Source organism: Perna viridis, chromosome 4, assembly GCF_037379345.1.
Source record: "Perna viridis isolate PV_CMFRI_1.1 ecotype Kerala chromosome 4, ASM3737934v1, whole genome shotgun sequence".
Lineage (NCBI taxonomy): Eukaryota > Metazoa > Mollusca > Bivalvia > Mytilida > Mytilidae > Perna > Perna viridis.
This window is the reverse complement of record NC_142448.1, coordinates 31,003,449-31,020,720: the sequence shown is the minus strand read 5'-3', so window position 1 is coordinate 31,020,720 and position 17,272 is coordinate 31,003,449. Positions and strand designations below refer to the sequence as shown.

General features: G+C 34.0%; 2 protein-coding genes across 5 annotated transcripts; both read right to left on the bottom strand.

Annotated features, from left to right (window-relative positions):
* Positions 1 to 2,959: 2,959 nt before the first annotated feature.
* Positions 2,960 to 7,807, bottom strand: LOC148619729 (citrate synthase-lysine N-methyltransferase CSKMT, mitochondrial-like). 4 transcript variants are annotated; one of them, XM_088579953.1, is made up of 2 exons: positions 7,467 to 7,807; positions 2,960 to 3,702 (listed from the first exon to the last, which is right to left on the bottom strand). In XM_088579953.1, exons 1-2 carry the CDS (start codon positions 7,510 to 7,512, stop codon positions 3,071 to 3,073), a joined length of 678 nt encoding a protein of 225 aa, XP_088436079.1. In that variant the 5' UTR covers positions 7,513 to 7,807; the 3' UTR covers positions 2,960 to 3,070. The 4 variants fall into 4 exon arrangements, with proteins under 4 accessions (XP_088436079.1, XP_088436078.1, XP_088436081.1 ...); XM_088579952.1 differs by lacking the exon at positions 7,467 to 7,807 and adding an exon at positions 4,886 to 4,998; XM_088579955.1 differs by lacking the exon at positions 7,467 to 7,807 and adding an exon at positions 4,886 to 4,976 and having other exon boundaries at positions 2,960 to 3,442.
* Positions 7,808 to 8,162: 355 nt separating this feature from the next.
* Positions 8,163 to 13,381, bottom strand: LOC148619728 (short-chain dehydrogenase/reductase family 9C member 7-like). Its single transcript, XM_088579950.1, has 5 exons — positions 12,947 to 13,381; positions 11,995 to 12,204; positions 10,945 to 11,130; positions 10,431 to 10,563; positions 8,163 to 10,033 (listed from the first exon to the last, which is right to left on the bottom strand). Exons 1-5 carry the CDS (start codon positions 13,077 to 13,079, stop codon positions 9,673 to 9,675), a joined length of 1,023 nt encoding a protein of 340 aa, XP_088436076.1. The 5' UTR covers positions 13,080 to 13,381; the 3' UTR covers positions 8,163 to 9,672.
* Between the last annotated feature and the right edge of the window lie 3,891 nt (positions 13,382 to 17,272).

Here is a 17,272-nt window from a genome sequence, read left to right as displayed (position 1 = left end):
ACATTGCGTTAATAATATATTATAAATATTTTTTATTTTACTTTTTTGTAAAGAAGTTGGTTCGGTAAGGGCGAGATTCGGCCACAAAAGCAAAGTCTACATGAAGAAAATTGTACGATGTTTCTCCAACTGTTTAATGTGTTTTATAGTTGATTTGCTTGGTTTATGGTATTAATGTGAACATGTACAGTCATATATGCCCTTCAAATTTGGCTCTAAAAATTTGTAAAAAAACAAAAGGCTGGAAATCACCAGATTTCGTGCGGTTTTTTACTCTTTTAACAAATGGCCACATACGTTTTCATTCTCATGCTTCATATATTTGTGTATTATTGTCAGTTACAACTCATGAAAAACTATCTTGAGTGAACATAATAATTACGTGTGGTAACTTCCGTTCCACCAAAAGCAATCTTAAAAATTGCAGAAATGTTAAAAATTTTAGGTTTTTGTAAAAGTTACATAAATGCATCCCGTCTTTTTTTCCGGGATAACGTCATATATATAGTCAAAAACATATATTCAGTGTTTGTGACCATTTTAATATATTACTACTACCTGGAAATCAGCTTTAATCAACTTTTCAAAATGCCCAAATTATGAGGTCAAAGGGTGTCCTTACCGAACTTTCTACTTTAAAACAAGCCCTCGCTTACCTATGAATAATGTTCCCGGAGAACATACATATAGTACTCTCTGCAGTTTAGGGGCGAGTTTTACTTCCCTTTTTAGCATATTATGCGGTCACATTTCCTTTGAAGTCACCCGTGCTATAATCTGAATAATGTACTGCTTGGGAATACATCGTATATGTTCATTTGGAGGTTCTATGCGTGTATGCTGGTTATCGTGGCATTCGTTTGGATTACTTGTGCTTGATCCAATCACCGCTGCTGTTTTGACATTAAAATATGCTTAAGTTAAATGAAACAAAAGACAATGTATCTTTTGTAGTTGCACACTAAATTGTAATGGTGACAGACATCCTTGCTTTGTTTGTAAAAATGCAGTTTTGTTGTAATTGTTTAAAAATTAAAAAAAAAAAAAAAAAAAAAAAAAACTGAAAAACTTCTAATTAGAGGTTCACGATCCTTATCGTCCTCCATTCACGATCAAGATGTACTACATGACTTATATTATCAATCTATTCACACTCATTGCTCTGGCTTGACAGCAAGACCAAGGCGATGTATATGTAGTAGACAATTTATATCAATATTTCGACTGTTCTAATTCTTGTTATAGTTTCACATTCTATATTTTTATTGGCCAAAAACGTTGAACATGTTTATACAAAGATGATAAATATAAAGTGTGACAATCTGAAGTTATACCAAATTTCCAATTCATAATAGCCATAAAAGTGCGGTTGTTGTTGAAGTTTTGGCTTAGTGAACTATTTGAATAGACCTTCAACCAACGTACATACGGACAGCAGTGAAACATAGGATTCCACCGTACTATCTCAGCAACAACTTGTATGTATCAAGAATCATATATAACATAACTTGTTCATTCTTTCCAATCGTCTGAATATAGCTGAAATATTGCTGCTCGGACGTTAAACCCCAACAAACAAAACATCATTCTTTCCGAGCTTTAAAAGAGTAACTATAACAATTCTGTCAAACATTAAACACAAATCTTTAAAGTTACATACATTTTATGGACTTGCTTGCCTATAAGGTATCCAAAACTCTTTCATACGAACTCATTAAGAGTTCTACGAATTCTCGGACTACTAAACTACTAGTTTACCTACAAATCATCAGGGGTGATAAATCGTCATTTGGTGTCAACTTTTTGTGTGAATGACAAGAAAAGTGTTAAATTTTTGTGTAAGTGCTGAGGCTAGTTATTCCAAAGACGAATACATAGTGGTCACTGCTCCTCCGCAAAGCACGCGGCATGCTCGGAGATACATGTAGATTGTGACGACTTGTTGACTCATAGTCAGAATAATGTGCCCGACCGAGCGGAACGACATATCTATGTGCTGTTGCTTCAGTGAACTAGCACATAGCACACAACATGCAGAGTCACACGTTCTCGTCCTTAAATGCATGCAATTATGCAATAGGACTTATAACAACCAATTTAATGTAAATTTAACAAACATATCCAATAGTAATTTGAGAACCAACCAAGGTAATAAAAAGGGCAATAAAAAGTGAAAAATCGTCTGTATTTACATGTATGTAGTGAACAAAATGACGAACATGTATTTTATAAAGAAATTTCAACATCACGGTTTTGACTTATTCCATTGCAATCAAACCTCTTAAATGACCTTCGAAAGGAGAGCAAAATCATGGACACATAAGACAGGTGTATTTATATACAGGTTAATTTTAAATAGATGTACTGCAGAGAGATATTTTAATCATAGTTTTTTTTTAAACAGACTGTTGCTTTATACATATGGCTCCTATCACAGTTTTGACAGTACTTTCCCAACTTTAAATAATCTCTTATTCGTGGTTTTATCATTAATGAGACTGAAAGCTATCAGTTTGTTAATGAAATTCACCAAAAAAGTCGAAAGGTCACCAATGTCTTTATTTATATATTTCGGCTTTCTAGAGAAACAGAGGACGCTAACCCTACCGGTTTACCTGGTCCGTGTTCTCAGGTGTCGGTGGAATACGGGTTGCTCAAATACTTTCGTTTCTTTATACGTGTTATTTTGGTTATTATTTCATGTTTTTTTTTGTTGTGTGTGTCTGTTTTCCCTGTCTGGTTTTTATCCTTGGAAAATATTCTTCGGTTTCCGCTCGAATCTTGGTTCCCTTGAATAAATATGTACTTGATTTAGCCAATCTCCCTACTAGGACTTGTTCGGTTTCTATCGATCTGCCGGCCACGACAGATATTGCAAAAAAAAATTACTAGTATTTTATTATTTAGGTCAGTCATGAGGGTGTTTTGACAGTTGGTGATAGAAATAACATAAACAATGTAATAAATACAATTTTATTTTGTATTAAAAGAAGTACATGAAATAATATGAAAATGAACAATTAACATGCATTAAACCGATATTTATAAAGATACCAATTCATGATCGACTTTACAACTTCTTAATACAATACATAAAGTATTCTACATTCTCAACACACAAGATTTTATAATGAATAGAAATTTTGAACGAAACATTGCAACATTCTTCTAATAATGGAATTCTAGCATCTGGATCCTCATCAGTAAATTGTAAAAGTTTTCCGTTTTTACATAAAACTCTTAGCACTTCTAATAAAACTGTTTTGGTTTCCTCTTTCCCTTTGAGTTTGTCTTTCAACAAAGAATCTGTTGTCCCTTTATCGTAAATCGAACTAAAAGAGTTAGCTCGAAACGGAATGTATTTAGCATCCGCACATAAAAAGTAAATTCCCGGGCTGTGTCCTGCAACTTGGGTAGCAGCTCTTTCGAAAAATATTTTTTTCTGAAATTCCAAAGATTCGTTTACATAATCTAAACAGAACAAATTCATACTTTTCGTCAAATGTTGACTTAATTCTAGGGGAAATAATGAGGATCCTGTACCCAGGTCTAGTAAATTTATAGGAATGTTTTTCGTTTGGGTCAGATAAGGTAAAACTGTTTCAACTGTTAGTTTCGGATCTATCAACCAGTCAAAGGTTTTTCTTTCTTTTTCACACATGTATATCTTCTTCCAGTACGTCCATTTACTCAAGTTATTCCCTGAAATACATAATACGCTGTCGCATAAACATATAAACAAGAACACTGTAACTTTGACTAGTTAACAACCTGTAATATTACAGTGTGACCGTTGCATTGTTGAGTGAAGTGAGCTGCGCAGACGTGGAATCAGACACATAACTAAAAATTTTAAGCGGGAAAATTAACTTTGGAATAAATTGACACATTTGCTGACCAAATAAAAATCAACCTTGAGACGAAGTTAGACAAATAAAAATATCGACTTCGGAACGGCAATCAAAACATGTATTTTATATTTAATTTAATAATTGTTTGTGAAAGGCTTTTTATTGAATTTCTTAATATACAATACCTTATTGAATAAAGTCAATTGTATTTAATACTTACAAACGTGACATGAAAAATGTTCACATCAGAAAAAAACACTCTGAACCATACACATGTATCTTACATCAGGTTAAACGTGCACTTTTAATTTTACACTGAGCCTAAAGTGGAATGATTTCACTTCCATAGTGCTTACTGAAAATATCTAAAAACGCTAAGGTATGGTCGAAAAAATGGGTCGGTTGGGTGACAGTAAACTCAAATATATTTTTTTTAATTTAAATTTATTTTTACATTAACTATGGTGATAAATCAATTTTGAAATGGCGCTGCATGCACGTTAATTAAATGAATCACTGCACCAAATTAATAAGTACAGTTGTGAAGCCAATTTGACGCTGCCCATTTGTGTTTAAATATACCGAAAATGATCGACCGTAATGCAAGCGGAAGGTTTAGCGCTATAAACCTGGTTTAACCCACCTTTTATTTTGAAATGCCTAAACCAAGTCAGGAACATTGCGGTGGTCTTCCGACTTTCCAATGTTGCCCTGATATTGCCATAAAATGTTATACGAACTTTCCTTTTGATTGCTGCCTACATTTTAGATATTCAGTTGTTATTATCCTTCATTCAGGGTGATTTATTCAGAGTCATTAATATTTATAAATGTTTGGCGTGTAATTTAATGTTGCTTGGTCATCAACCTTCGACATGAACATTAGATAAATTGCATCAGCATCTGAATTAACGAGGACCTGATCAGGTTTGTACTGTGTCAGATGAAAATAAAGGACCTGACATATGTTTATACCCTGTATCGATAGGTCTCTACAGAACTAAAATGGGAGCGTAATTATTATAGATTCTCACCTGATTCATATCGCACCAGACATTTGTTTGTAGATATCACATAACATAACACATTCTTCAAGTAAACATTGAACATCCTTATTATTAACCTTTCAACCGCGTGCAAAACGTGTTACCTCCCTTTATAATCTTAATTGCGGTAAATTCAAAGGAGTATGTTCAGAAAATATCAAATTCAGCCCCGAAAACTAAAGTGTTTTAAATAAATTTGATAATTGCATAATTCAACTAGTTATAATTATTGTTAAAAATAAAGTTTCATCGCTGCTAATGCGCGTGTTTCACTAAAAGGTGTAGATGAAAATAAATCAAAATCAGAAAAATTAGCCGAATTGCGTCAGGGGACAACGTTAGATTCTTAGGGGTGGGGCTATTTTTTTTTTTTTTTTTTTTTTTTTTTTTTTTTTTTGTCAGGTCAGAAATTTTATTCCAGCCTGGTGGAAGTCAGATTATTTATTTTCATCATAACAATTAACATTGGCTAGATTATTTATTCTCCATACTTATAAAAGAAAATTGTTAAATGTGCACACACGGGTTACCAAAATATGTGGTTTAGGTTCTATACCAAAGTATGTGTTCTTATATTCATTATTAAATGAAGTGCACTCTCTATGTTACAAGACATAGTCTCAACTGTATCAGATGACATTCCTAGGTCTGAAGTATCTCCCAAATTTGGCTGGAAATGTTGCGAGGTCCTTTTTAGAGGACAGATTCGCATATCTATGCATATGAATGAAATCTGCAATTGCAATATTCAACTACACTTCACTCTAGTAAAGTCATTTATGTACAGAGGATTCCACTCAATTGCATACCTGATTATTGCATACTTCTTTTAATTGCATAACATTTTCAAGAACCAAATAATTTCCCATATCTTCCATGTTATAAATTCCTATTAACTGTATACTAGCCCTAAACAGACATTCCTGTTTATTGCATAATTTGTTTTCCAAAATATTATAAAAATTGACACTTCCTGGCCTTAACGATCTATTTTAACAATTATTACTCAATTAAAAGGTGTAGCTAATTCAACTGTTTGATATAATATGTTTGTTGTGAAAATTAGTCAAAAGCCATATAACATTATTTCTTTGTTTGCAATTGCATTATGTTGGTGCAATACCCTTGAGTTGTTTTATATAGGAACAGGAGGCTTTATAAAAGAATAAGACCATTACACCATACTAAATTAAACATTCCTGATAAATGTTATATCATATTTCTGTTAATTGCATTATTTTTTTCTGACAAATCGTGTATATGATTAAGAGGAATCCACGGTATTTAATATTGTCACTGGAGACTATTAGGATGTTGTATAAAACTTGTGGAGTATTTAATTCAATTAAACATGTATACTATTCTAATTTATGAAACTATGGCGAGCGTAGCAATCCAAATTTTTTAAATGTTTTGCGCAGGTCAGAATATTTATTTTCAATTTACTAGCCAAGATCAGTTTGTTTGTTTGTTATTTGTTTGTTGCGGTTTAACGCCCGAGCAGCAACATTTCAGCTATATTCAGGCGATGAACATGAAGTGGATGATAAAATGAACATGAAATGATGATTAAATGAAAAATGTGATGGGACACAAGGATAATGGGGTCGACAAATTTTGATTGCCACTGGAAATAGGGAGAGATGGGTAGGGTCGGGCAATTTAGCCTGCTGTGGCGGAGCCCCATGGTTCCTACTCCGGGAGAATACCACAGTAGGGTTTTTTAACGTGCGATGAACGTGGCATTTTTCCCAACACGGTGCACCACTATGGTTTGCTGTCAGGTTTTCCGTATTATAGCCTGACAACCCCAGCATGTGACATACCAGGGGTACCCCCATTCCACCACCTGGTGCACACAACCCAGTTGCTCTGTGGGCAGAGCAATATTTAGTCGCCTTTTACGACAAGCTTAGCGCTGCTGTGGGCCTATTCTTCTGACACCCGGACCTGCACGGGTCACCAAGATCAGAATATTTATTTTCAATTCACTAGCCAAGGTCAGAGTTTTTATTTTCTAGCAATTTGCAAAGTCAGAATATTTATTTTCTGATATGATGAGGCCAGATTATTTATTTCCCACATGATCAAAGACAGATTGTTTATTTTCAAAATCTGCAAGCCCCACCTCTTTAAGAATGTAATGGCCGTCCCCTTAAAATACTTTTTTTTCATGAGACACTTTTATGTAAAAAATATAAAGCGCATTTATCGAACTCTTTGATATTTATACAAAAATAGCCTTCTGTACCATTACAACTTCTGAAAAAAAATCTGTTGCTCATAGCTTGCTGGTCTATGTTTTTAGATTAAAAAACTACCCCTAATCCTCTCATTTCTGTGAAATATCTTTAAAAACTATGTAGAAGGAGCGAGCGTGTGACTAAATTATGACACAATAGCTTGTATTTTTTGTACATGTATATTAGTATTCAGGTATTATTTTTGGCTTGAAAACTGGCAAATAGAATATTTCAAATAGTAAGTTGAAACTTCGACAAAATAGTAGGCCTGAAACTAGAGTTAGTGAATTTACTCCTTTTACGCAAAACAAATAAGTTGTACTTACAGGTCGCATTGGATTTTTTTATTTTGCTTGCCAAATTGCTCAACATTAATACTTTCCATCGATATTTCTTCTTCAATCTTTATCTCAGAACACTGGCAGACATTCCCTCTACCGAAGTAGGTGCAACAAAATAAAATAATTGTTTGGACAAGTGCCATTATCATTAAGATTATAGCCACAATCATACTGTCCAATGAAATATCTGTATGCCTCCATAATAACATAGAAATCGTGAATAGTGCTGCGCTACCCATTGCAAAACAAAACGCAGAGAAACATAAGGCAATTGTTGTTTCACGTTTCATCTTCAAAATTTGGAGTCAGTATTAAATTTACTTTATGACGTAATAAAACTTAGATGACGTCACAAGACGCTAATAATGACTCGTATGACTGAGATACTCAATAGTTAATGGTTCTGGTACATAATCAAAGACGAAAGCTGTTAAATATGTGTATCTATAGGTCAAGCTGCGATTCGATAGTGGAAGCAAACCACGACTTTCAAATGTTCTGCTTTTTTTCTACATGGCAACAGAAAAGAAACCAATGACATTAAGAAAAAGAGGTAAAAAGAACTAAATCAGTAGATCAAACTGAGCCGAGATACACCAAAAAAATACACTGCATGAAAATTTTCGTTGCAATATTGTATTTTTGTGCATTTAAGCCCCATATTCAACAAAACTACATGGCTTGTAGCATGCATAATCTCGATTTTAATATTTAAATATGAATTGATAATTAACATTTTGTCACACACGAGCTTTCCATACCTACACAAGTGACACCATGCTCCATGCATTCGGAGAGAATCTAAATATGTGCATAATTATGGCACACCGCATTTATATAATTACATGTATATCCTTATAATTTTGCGGAGATATTTTGAAATTATTTTTTTTCAGATTTTGCAATAGAACTTTATGATATTCCCGACTTTGACTTCGTCTTTTCCTTAATTTTGAACAGAGGGAAGTAACACTGCAACCCAACAGACTGGTTTACTGTCTGATTGGGGCAATGGACAACAGTATATACTTCAAATTCAAATACATGTATTTGACTTAATCGAGCTGTGGATACTTTTAAATGTCTTATTTCAAACCATTTAGCTACTAACCGAAAAAGAAATAGTTTTAAATTCAACCATGATGCTTGGAGTTGGGATTTTTTTTTTAAACAAAACTAATACAAAACAAAACATGTATTATAAGCAAATATTGCACTTGTACTATCCATATGAAGTTTTTCTGGTATATGGGGGTCGACTGGTATATACAGGACGTTATAACACATAATTTCGTATTTTTTTATTTTTGTATAGAAAAAAAAATCCCGACCCCATGTAAGTACAAAATGTATCTATGGTTTCAACGAAAAATGCTTCCTGTTCTACATTTCAATCGACAATGAGACCACTAACCAGGTTGTTGCGTGATGCAATCGGAACACCACTCAACCTCTTCCAGTTTTTTCCCCGGAAAAGGCCGAGTGATGTTCCGATTGCGCGTGTTGGAGGGGTAACGCCCCTTTCAAAAACTTACCAAAAATATTTTTAAAAGGGAAGTAAATATAAGTACGATGTGCCAAACATGACAACGTATATCCTATACGATACTCATAGAGATATTTTTTTTTTGTACTCGAAAGGCTGGATATAAAAATATTCTTTGAAAGAGGAGCAATGCTAAACTACAAAACGATAGAAAAAAGAAACGAAATTCACTGAAATGAGAAATGGTACTTTTGAAACGAAAAAAAAATCACAATGTCAATTTGATACAAAAGAAAAATATCGAAGTGCCAATGAAAACATTCGAGAACATATAGACAAACAAGGACAAACAAGGACAAACAAAGAGAACTCAATAAACAAAGCCCCGCTGGTCTCATGGTAGTATTTTAGTCTCGAGTACTGGAAATCGTCGGTAGTTCGAGTCATACAAATGACTGAGTTTTAAAAATCTCCGTTACACACGCACTTCGTGTATATTATCAGAATAATGAGTCTGGGGGAGATAACTTGCGTACCTGCATGTTGGATTCGTACAGAGCAATGTCTATTCTATTAACCAACGGTGCATGAAAATGTAATACTATAATAAATCCATCGATCAATAAATAAATTAGCAATAAATAATAATATGTATATATATACATCATTGTACTATTGACAAAACATAAATATGAACGTTTACAACTAATCACGTTTATGTTTGATTAGTTCAATACACTTTGGTTTACATGAAACCGTTTTCAAGAAGATGGACAATATATATTCCTGAAAATTGTGTGGCATTGTTAACAAAAGTCCTGTACGCAAGTAATGAAAAGTCTCTGGAATATAAGTAATCCTTGGATATTTGCTGCATACGGCATCTTCCATTGCAGTTACTACAGGGCTTATGTCGCCACTGGCTTCATCTAAAAAACTCTCTCCAACATGAGTCTGGTAAGCTCTAAAATATTCTTCGCCATACTCTTTTTTAATACTGTCGGGGCTGTTTTCCCATGACTTTTGATTTTGATCCAAAATACGACTTGTTTCTACGATGTTCGTCCTATATAAAAGAAAATGTATACTCGACGAACCTTATAAAAACATTACAAAAACTTGAATATTCTAATTAAAAATATGTGATAAGTACAAAACGACGAGAGTAATATGGACATTTGCCTATTCTTATTTTAAATTGGCAGGTGCAGATCCCGAAATTACGAAATAGGAACAGCCTCTCAAGTTATTTCCAGCGTTTTCTATGTAATCAAACAGACATTTTAAGCATTAGAGTCTAAATATAATACATGATAAAAAAAAAATCACCGATTAAACCATCCCCTGTGGACAAATTCATGCACAAATGAACATACCTAAACTATATATGTATACAGGCGCCGTTTTAAGGCCGTGGGGAAAATACATAAATATATTATATGCATGTACCTAAGTGTACTTACTTATACATCGAAGGCTCAATAGTTACTACTTTCACGTTGAATTTAGTCATTTCTTTCCTGAGGCATTCAGAATATCCTATCAGTCCAAATTTTGATGCTGAGTATGCCGAAAAGCCAGGGACACCAAATCGCCCTAAAATTTTATTTCAAATGATACAATAAGGTGTCTATCACGATTCAGCCATAACGGTCACCCTAATTCGACGTGATTGCAAACTATGTACTTTTTTTTTAAAGGATATTGAACTAATTATACCTCTGACAGACCTTGCGTCGTTATGATAGATATTCAATGAAAATGAACGTCTCTATGAAAAAAATTACTGCCGTGTAAAACATGTAACTGAAACAAAGTAAGGGTTTTAGGGGGTCTTTAAGTAAGGCGGGTTCACGTTATATACGTAAATAAAATTAATGTGTATGCAGCCCTTCACATCAAATTACAACAAATCATGACAAATGCAAGCTCAACAGACGTCATGCTCACTCTTATTACGGGCTTTATTCTATTTACCTGCTATGCTGGCAACATTGATAATTCTACCTTTACTTTGCCTTATTAACGGAAGAAAGGTCTTGGTCACTCTGATGGCCCCAAACAAGTTAACGTTCATAACACGTTCGTACTGGTCCAAAGGACACCATTCACATTCTGCTGATCCTGCTACTATCCCAGCATTGTTGATAATAGCCCAAAGGTCTGAAAAGAAGTACAATTTGATCAAAGATGAGCAGTTTATGAGAATCTCACATCAGTTTATCCATTGTTATTGATGGGACCTTTCACAGAGTATGTCGGGAGCTACATTATTGTAGCCAGAATCGTACCTGATCTTACCCACTTGCAATGATAATGTGACGAGTGCCACTGGCCAACTACGAAATACTCACTCTTCTGCAGCACCTGATGTCACTCCTGGATTTTGTGAAAGTTCATATTGTAAGTGCATACTTAGGGGTTTTTTTTATCTACTGAATCAGTTATGTCTTTTTCTGTAATTGTATTCTATTCTGTTCGTTATATTGAACATGGTTTTTTTCATATCACCCACTTTTGTGGAGGATTCCAGATGTACACAGACGATATTTTTCTATCTCATAAATTCACACCCAAAGCAATCCGATTAATTTTTGTTTTTCGCCACCAGAAAACAAACATGAATCGTCGGAGGCTCCACATCAAAGAAAATAATCCAACCTTTCAAAATTTGTGCAGCGTGATTTCGACGGGTTTTAGATTAAGTACGAGGCGAGGTGTAAAAGAGTTACTTGATGCCAATCTTCAAATCTAAATTACTTGTGCATCTTTAAAAAAAAATCATGTTTTCTTTTCTTGGGATGCAGAAAAGATGAAAATTACATGTAAAGTGGTATGCAAAATGTAATTAATAATTGGATAAACCCAGCCTATAGAAATAGATTCTGTTCGACTTGGACACGTTTGGTTTTCACAGATTTCAGCTGCAACTCATTATCTTATATTATATTTCATAATTAAATGTGCTAAGTTGAGACTAGTTTCTGTCATATTTGGAATTCAGTTTTACAAGTTCCATATGCTTACCTTTGTCTCCTAAGCAATTTTCAGCATATTTTAATGCCTCTGACAAATCGTTGTCCTTCGTAACATCCAGCTGTAGTATGTGCATATTCTTTGAATAATTAGACAGTTTTTTAGTGCCGACCCGGTCGGAGTTCAAACAGCCTGCGATGACACTAAACCCTCTGTTGCATAGTTGTTTAGCAATCTGACGCCCAAAGCCCGTATCACACCCTGTGTAGTAATTATTTCATAAGAACTTGCAAGTCAGTTCAAGTTAGAATTAAGACAATTTAAAGGCAATTCTGTGCTACGTTAACATCGAGGTTTAACAGAAGTGTTTCCAAATCCTGTTTGTGTAGTCACACACACACACACACACACTCACACACATTGGGATAGATCTGCACTGCCATTCGAAACATCGTTTTAGTCCTCATATAGAAAGTCCAAAGAACTTACTGGTTTTATTTGAAGGCCAAAAAACTTAAATTAGAAACTATGGCACAAGGGCGCCTGAATAGCTCAATTGAGAGCACGAGAAAACATTTCGACTGTTTATAGCAGTTGATATAACTTTGATACAACTTAGCCCAGTGGTGAAAGTTACGGATTTCGCAGCGAGCAGCAAATTCAGTGGAATTTAGTATTTTAGCGGCGCATAGGGAAGCAAACAGGCAAAATCTGCTTTTTAAAATGAGTAATTAAAACTTCAACCAGATGATGGCTTTAATTTATTAAATTAAGCAATGGGGATCAATACATTTATAAAAAAAATAAAGTTTCTTTCCGTTACGGTTAAACAAACTTAATCGAATGTCCGACCGGTCATGATCAATACAGCTTTAAAAATCTGGAACTTACGTACATTTCACTCAGCAGTGTTAGAGAAGAGTTTTAAAACCGTTAACGAGGAAAAAGCTAGACGGCGGTGGATGCAAAATATATAGTTACAACATTATATATACGTGTATACCTGTCACAAGCACTGATCTTTTGGTCGTCTTTATTTGGACACTCCGTCTTCTCCAATACACGATGAGTTGTAATGAAGCCACGACGAACGCAGCTATAGCAACAAGTGCACCATACATGCAGATCGTATGCATTGTTTCGCGTCGGGGTGGGTATTAATTGAAAGGCCCAGCGTCGCTAGTTATCCATTACACACACAAGTTGATTACCACTTACAATATGTACCTGATGGATTATATAATTTGTACTATATCTAATAAGACTATCGCATGTACTTTTGATCATATCTTCAGGTGGTTGTACATTGACTTTGATAGTGGAATAAATTGATATGTATCCCGAAACTAGATGTACTTATCCCGATTAACTTTCATAGTATCAAATTAATTATATAATGTTACACAATTCGGAAAATAATTAAAGTTAAACACTGTAAAATACACCAATTGTACACCATGTACATGCATCCACGCCTCCGTAAAAAACATCTTCCGCGAGGTAAGACTTGGGTAGAACAGAAGAATTTTCCTCTCGGAAGTGTACATTAAGCATGCGTGGATCATCGACTATTCCACAGTAAGCACAAGAGGGTCTATTATTGCAACAAATAAACGAACAGTGATAAGTGTTCATTATTCAGCACCAATATTACGATCAATTCGAATTGTACAATTATAGTTGCTGACGAAGAGGGCAATTATATAATAGTTGTTGATAAACTGGTCAATATCGTGATAATGACCGGGCTGTAGGCGAGGTCATTATCTTTGTCGCAGTCAATACCACTGACCTACGGGCAATCTAAATATCACGATATTGACCAGTTTATCAACAACTATTATGTGTATTTCATTAAGGAACCATATCCTCGATTTTTTTTTTCAAAACGCCATTCAATCGTGTTTCTGCATATTTACACTGACAACTGCTTGCATGATCACGAATGCGTTTTAATAAGGGAAGTAACTCTAAATTCGTAGCCGGGCATTATCACCATGTGGTATTGACTGATAAAACTTTATACTACAGGTTAATTAATACCACGTGCAAAGGTTTTATTCAGTAATCAATTGAAATTACTGATTTTTCACTGATATGAAATAATGAATTATAATGATATATTGACTGTCTAGGAAATCATAGTAATATGGCCTGAATTTATGATAATGCTTAGAATAACAGACGAGGGCATTATTAAAGTTGAAGGCAATAACACTTTCCACAGGCAACCGACTTATCGTTATTGCACTCTGCATACGGAACATTTGTGATTATTTCATTGTAATATCAGAATAATGAACACCACATGACAATATTATAAGCAAAAATAATGGCTCACTCTTCTGTGAAATGAAATGACAAAATTTACGTTAAATTTAAAGTTTGTTGCACGAACTAGAAACTTTTTGTAGAAAGCAGATTTAAGCTTAGCGCAAGTATAAATCACCTCGCTTGACTAAGACTAAGATAAGGGGGTGGTCATTGGGAAGTCATAAATTGGTTTAAATTATGAACCTAATCAGGGTGAGAAATGTGGCTTAGAACAATTTTGTTTTAATATTCTATTTGTATAACACGTGTATGTGCTCCGCAAAGCCTTTAAAATCATATGTCTATTTTTAACTTATAACAGATTGTCGTTAAGCATCCAAGTCAGTGTCTTATCCACACGTATGAACGTTCTTCAGCGTATATCTTTAATATGTCGACCTACTTTTGTCAAACAGCATACTTGTCAATGAAAGCCACCCCGTCGCTCCATGAAATATGTATTGTAGGAAGGTTGTCGCGTGAGAAATTCCCGAATGTCTAATTTTTAATGCATTCGGTTCTACATTGATTGTAGTTTTAAGGAAATATATGCTCTTAACTAAAGGTAGACCATACCTAATTAAATATTTCCTGTCAATCTTATTAAAATCAAATCTTTGATTTCGCCATCCTCCATAGATAGCGAATATTAGTCAGATCAATGCTTTCTTGGCGTCTTGCAAAATCAGACAGACATACATATACGCAAATAACAATAAGTGCTTGAAATAGTATAAAAATAATAAGTTAAATTCATTTTAATAAAAGAATATTTGACATAAATTTGTTTATGGTAAAATAACAACATTTATCGGAAAGCCTCTTTCACGGAGAGGAAATAAACGGGAAAATTCTCTCAAAGTGGGAGATAATATGCGGGAAATGTAATTCGAATTTTAGACTTTTTAATATTACAACAAGAAAAGTTAGGTGAAACCTAGTTTTCTGTTTTAATTTGTGAAGGAGTATCAGTTAATTAGTCTTTATACACATTTATGAGATATTATATAAACCAGTGTTTTAATAGTTTGCGAAATAGCGAAATTTCCTTCGTAATCTATTTAAATGTTGGAATAGGGGGCTTTGTTAAGGCTTCATTATCTCGAAATCAAGTTCGGTGACCCATGAAAATAAAACTCCACTTTTAAGACATCAATATGCAAATTGTAAAATTATCTAGTATCAGTATTAAATGATATAAAATGAATGACGAAAGTACAAATTTATAATATAAAATTAGTATCAAAAACTCCCCTTGAGTATAGACCAAGCAAGAATTTATTTCCTGCGACTTCCTTCCCTAAACTCCAGTATAACTGTTGCAGATACATGAAAATGGCCATCTACCATCTCTGAACTCCGAACTTCGTTCTTGACTGTGACGAGCCAAAGACATTTTTTTTATCTTAATATATAGAAAACTTCCCTCTACATATATATATTGAACTAAATTATTTTGGCTTGAGTTGCTATATTTGATTCTTCCTGGGAGGAGACCTTTTATGGATCTGGATGATTTTGATTTCGAGCCTTGTGTTATATACGTCATACGCGCTGCAGCCAAATAAAATCAAATGGTGAGAAACGTTTTAAATTAGTTTGCATCGAATGCTTGCATTAAGGAGGTACATTTTGTAAAGCTAGGGTAAAGGACACAACTCTTAAAAATCATTGGAACGTTTGTATTCAGAATTTTACATCAATCTTTTGTATGCATCTAATTAACTTGGATTCATTTTATTCTGCTTCAAACGAAAGCTTGAAAGTCTTTGGAGAAATTGAATATGATACAAACATAATTATCAGGTTACAGACCACCAATTCAACCAATGAGCATTTGGAACGTACGCAAAAATAGTCCTACGCAGAAATTACCCCTGTTCCTCATAGTGCTGTGAAAAAAGTTCTCATCTTATTTAAGAAATTTAAACAGTTTCTGAAAGGAAAAACATTTCTGTACATTTTATAGGTGCATTTTGCTTCTTGTGATGTGAAGCCTAATCTCCATAATGATTTTTAAATATACCCCTATCTTGTGAAAACACTTGGATTTCCCATGCTATTTATAGACCCTTCACTTCCGGTGACCAGTACTGCACTGCAAGTCTGCTAACCCCACATGCCATTCTGAGGATTGCGAGCTGACATATGTAGAATCATGCTGATATATAGTCCTCTGCAGGTTAAAGTTAAGGTAAAGTCCAGAGAAGCCATTGAATATTGTGAAATTAGCATAGAAGCCTATGGGAAGTGGAATTAGTGGTTTTTAGCCTTATTATCACTGATTTCATGAGTTATGTCCCTTACCCTAGGTCTACCTCCTTAAATGTTGTCAGCAAGACATGGTGCTATAGATTTTATTTTCATCTCTTACTGCCTAGACTAAGTACTGTATAATATAATAGTGCGTATATAATGCATATGTGTTATTATCATTTATGTTTTTTTTATTTATTAATTATATTTGTATTTTTCTATCCTCTTACCTACACATAATGCATTTTTCCGACGCAGTCGGTATAGTTTCGCTTTTTACCCTTTGACCTTAAGGACGCTCTTCTATGGAAACGCAAATCACCTGATCGCAATTATATTTCTAGATTGGCCAAATACTGCTAAATTAGTGGAGTTCGAAAAAAACTGTATCGAAATTATGAAATTGCGTTCGAAAAAACAATCGAAAATTTAAAATTGCGTGCCATGTATTATTTTCTTGAAAGAAATGTAGAAACATAAAAAAGAAACAAAATTTTACTGCGTCGGCCATCTTTTTTTTAAAGATAGTACTTGTTTTGGTACTATTCTTATACCCAGTTATGTATTTGTAATCTCTAGCTAGGGGATATTAAACTTTGATGATGAGGTGAAAAGACTTCTGGCAAAAAATGCATATTCCTCTTACTTTAATAGTTGATTATAAAATACAGGTATCATTTTATCTGCACTTTATTTGTTAAACCGTTTATTTCAACCACCAATTAAAAAAGTGGGCAAACCTGGATGACACAATTTTTTA